At 42.4% G+C, this 2,500-nt stretch overlaps 1 protein-coding gene across 1 annotated transcript in view; it reads left to right on the forward strand.

Moving 5' to 3' along the window:
- The window catches only part of LOC104957531 (GDNF family receptor alpha-1-like), a gene marked incomplete at its 3' end in the record, with an annotated part of 5,318 nt that extends 3,747 nt beyond the window's left edge, over positions 1 to 1,571 (forward strand). The window contains exon 2 of the mRNA XM_010785174.1: positions 1,242 to 1,571. Coding sequence (XP_010783476.1) covers positions 1,242 to 1,571 — 330 coding nt within the window. The remainder of the gene's footprint in view (positions 1 to 1,241) is intronic.
- Between the last annotated feature and the right edge of the window lie 929 nt (positions 1,572 to 2,500).

Below are 2,500 nucleotides of genomic sequence, written 5' to 3' on the forward strand. Positions count from 1 at the left end.
AGGGCTGAAACAGAGGGGATTATGGGTAATGCTTCAATGATCTGTTTGGTGTTTCAGCCAATAAGAGACAGGTTCTGTATATATCTGAGACCAGGGTTGCGTTCCAATAGTCCATTTAGCTTAGGAACCTTCCTAACGGAGTCAAATGACCCGGAAGTCCCTCAGTGGCAGCCATGATAAGTGCCGTTCCAATTCTCTAGATGATAGGAAAGGAGGTTTCAAACTTCCTTAATAACCTCCTTTAGCTTAGGAACCACTGGACCTCCCTAACCGAAAGGAGAGGAGAAAATGCTGCCCCACAATGCATTGCAGCAGCAGCATTTGCCGTCACACAACAGTCGGCCGTTCACGGAAACAAACGATTATGACGGAGAAATTATATCATGAAAGTTACGGTGCTTATTAAGCATTTTAAAACGTATGTGGTAAGTTGCCAAAGTGCTTTGTTCTGAACGTTCATCAGTATTATAATCAAAAAGAGAAATATGAACGTTAGTTTTTACTGAAATGATCAAATAAAGTCAACATTTCACTGAGCTGTGTGGGGTTTGTTCAACTTTTAAAAGATGTTTGAATGGTGATATACACAGTGATATGTGTTAAGGACTAACGTTTATAATAAATAAATGTGTATTGATTTTAAGATATTTTCATACGATCATACGTATTGGGATCATTTGTATTAATGTGGACCGGAGGGAGAGGGTGACGAGCATAAGTTTCACTTTCCTTTTTTATTTCAATTCCAGCTTTGGTCATGAAGAATATGTTTCTCTGTTGTTCATAAAGCATAAAGCAACAGCATCAGAGCACGGTGCAGAGTCTCTAGATGAGTCCCTCGTTCTTATTAAACATCCATGTTGTAGTCCGCTGTATAGAACACTGTAGTTTCCATAGTTTCCCCACAGCAGCAGACGCACACAATGACGTCCGCTGGCGCATCATAAACACGTCGGATAGTGAAAGTGCAGTCGGATTCTCTAAAGTACCGCAGTCTCTTCTCCTAAGTCCTTTTGAATTCTACTATCCACTATCCCTTAACCCCGTGACCTTTCACTCAGAGGTCAAGGAATAGGAGATAGGGTTAGAACTTAGGAGCTGATTTTTGGATTATCGGAACTTAACCCTGTAATATATTGATGAAAAACATTATAATAGGGGACCCTTTAAGACATAAATAAAAGCACAATTATAAGTTTCATTTGACCAATCCTCACACTGAATGCCTCCTCTGTCCCCAGATGTTTGGTGTTTGGCGGAGGAGAGCCTGCGGTCCGGCCGGCTGGACTGTGTGCGGGCCAGCGAGCACTGCCTGAAGGAGCAGGTGTGCAGCACCAAGTACCGGACCATGAGGCAGTGCGTGACCGGAGGAAACAAGAGTAACTTCAGCATGCTGGCCGCCCTGGAGGTCAAGAACGAGTGCCGGAGCGCCATGGACGCCATCAAACAGAGCCCTCTGTACCACTGCCGCTGTAAACGGGGCATGAAGAAGGAGAAGAACTGCCTGCGCATCTACTGGGGGATCTATCAGACATTACAAGGTGAGTTCACTGCTTTCAGGGAACTTATCCGTCAACAACGTTTTTACTGTCAAAGATTCGAGATGTTGATTCAACTCAAAGATTCAAAAGGCTTTGTTGTCATTATGCACAGTAGCAGTAGTTATGGCAATGAACATCTGAAGTCCCAAGCTCCTCCAACAATGCAATTGAACAATAAGAACATTACAAATAGTCCAAGAAGAAACCGAGTAGACGAGATTATGTTGATTTATCCACATCAGAGTCTAAGATACACTATACCTGCTTTTCTCCAATGCACAAAGTCCCTCATGTGTCTGTGTTCAGCCACATATAGAGAACACCCTGCAGCTACAGTTAATGTAAAAAGGACATTCCCCATAGGTTTTCTAATGTACTGTGTAAAGGGGTTGAGAGGATTAGTGGCCCCCTCCCCTCGCAGCATCATGACCCTCCCTATACCCTAGAAAACACAAAAGAAAAGTAGCACACAGCTATTTATCCGTATGTCAGTCCAATGCAATCACGGACAGACACTCAAAAGTGAAATGGGCCCCCCCTTACAGCCAGTAGGAGAAAAGTCAGAAATGATGGTAGTGGATTAGGGCTACATTTTAAATTTTTTTTTTAGATCTGATAGAAAAGGTTTTTTTCTGAGATTCAAGTCAAGATTTCAGAATTTTGAGAGAAATTCAGAAAAAAAAAAAACGGAATTTAGAAAAAAAAATTATGGATTTTTCAAAAAAAAAGTCAGGATTTTTTTTTTTTTTTTTTAAGGGAGAATTCTGAAAACAAAGGAGGATTAGTGGCCCTAGCTCCTCCCCCCTGTAGTATGGACTTGGCCCCCTCCCCTCGCAGCATCATGACCCTCCCTATACCCCAGAAAACACACAAACAAAGTAGCACACAGCTCTTTATCCGTATATCAGTCCAATGCAATCATGCACAGACACTCAAGAGTGAAATGTGACCCCCCTTCC

This window comes from Notothenia coriiceps, unplaced genomic scaffold (genome assembly GCF_000735185.1).
Source record: "Notothenia coriiceps isolate Sejong01 unplaced genomic scaffold, NC01 NC01_scaffold00027264, whole genome shotgun sequence".
Lineage (NCBI taxonomy): Eukaryota > Metazoa > Chordata > Actinopteri > Perciformes > Nototheniidae > Notothenia > Notothenia coriiceps.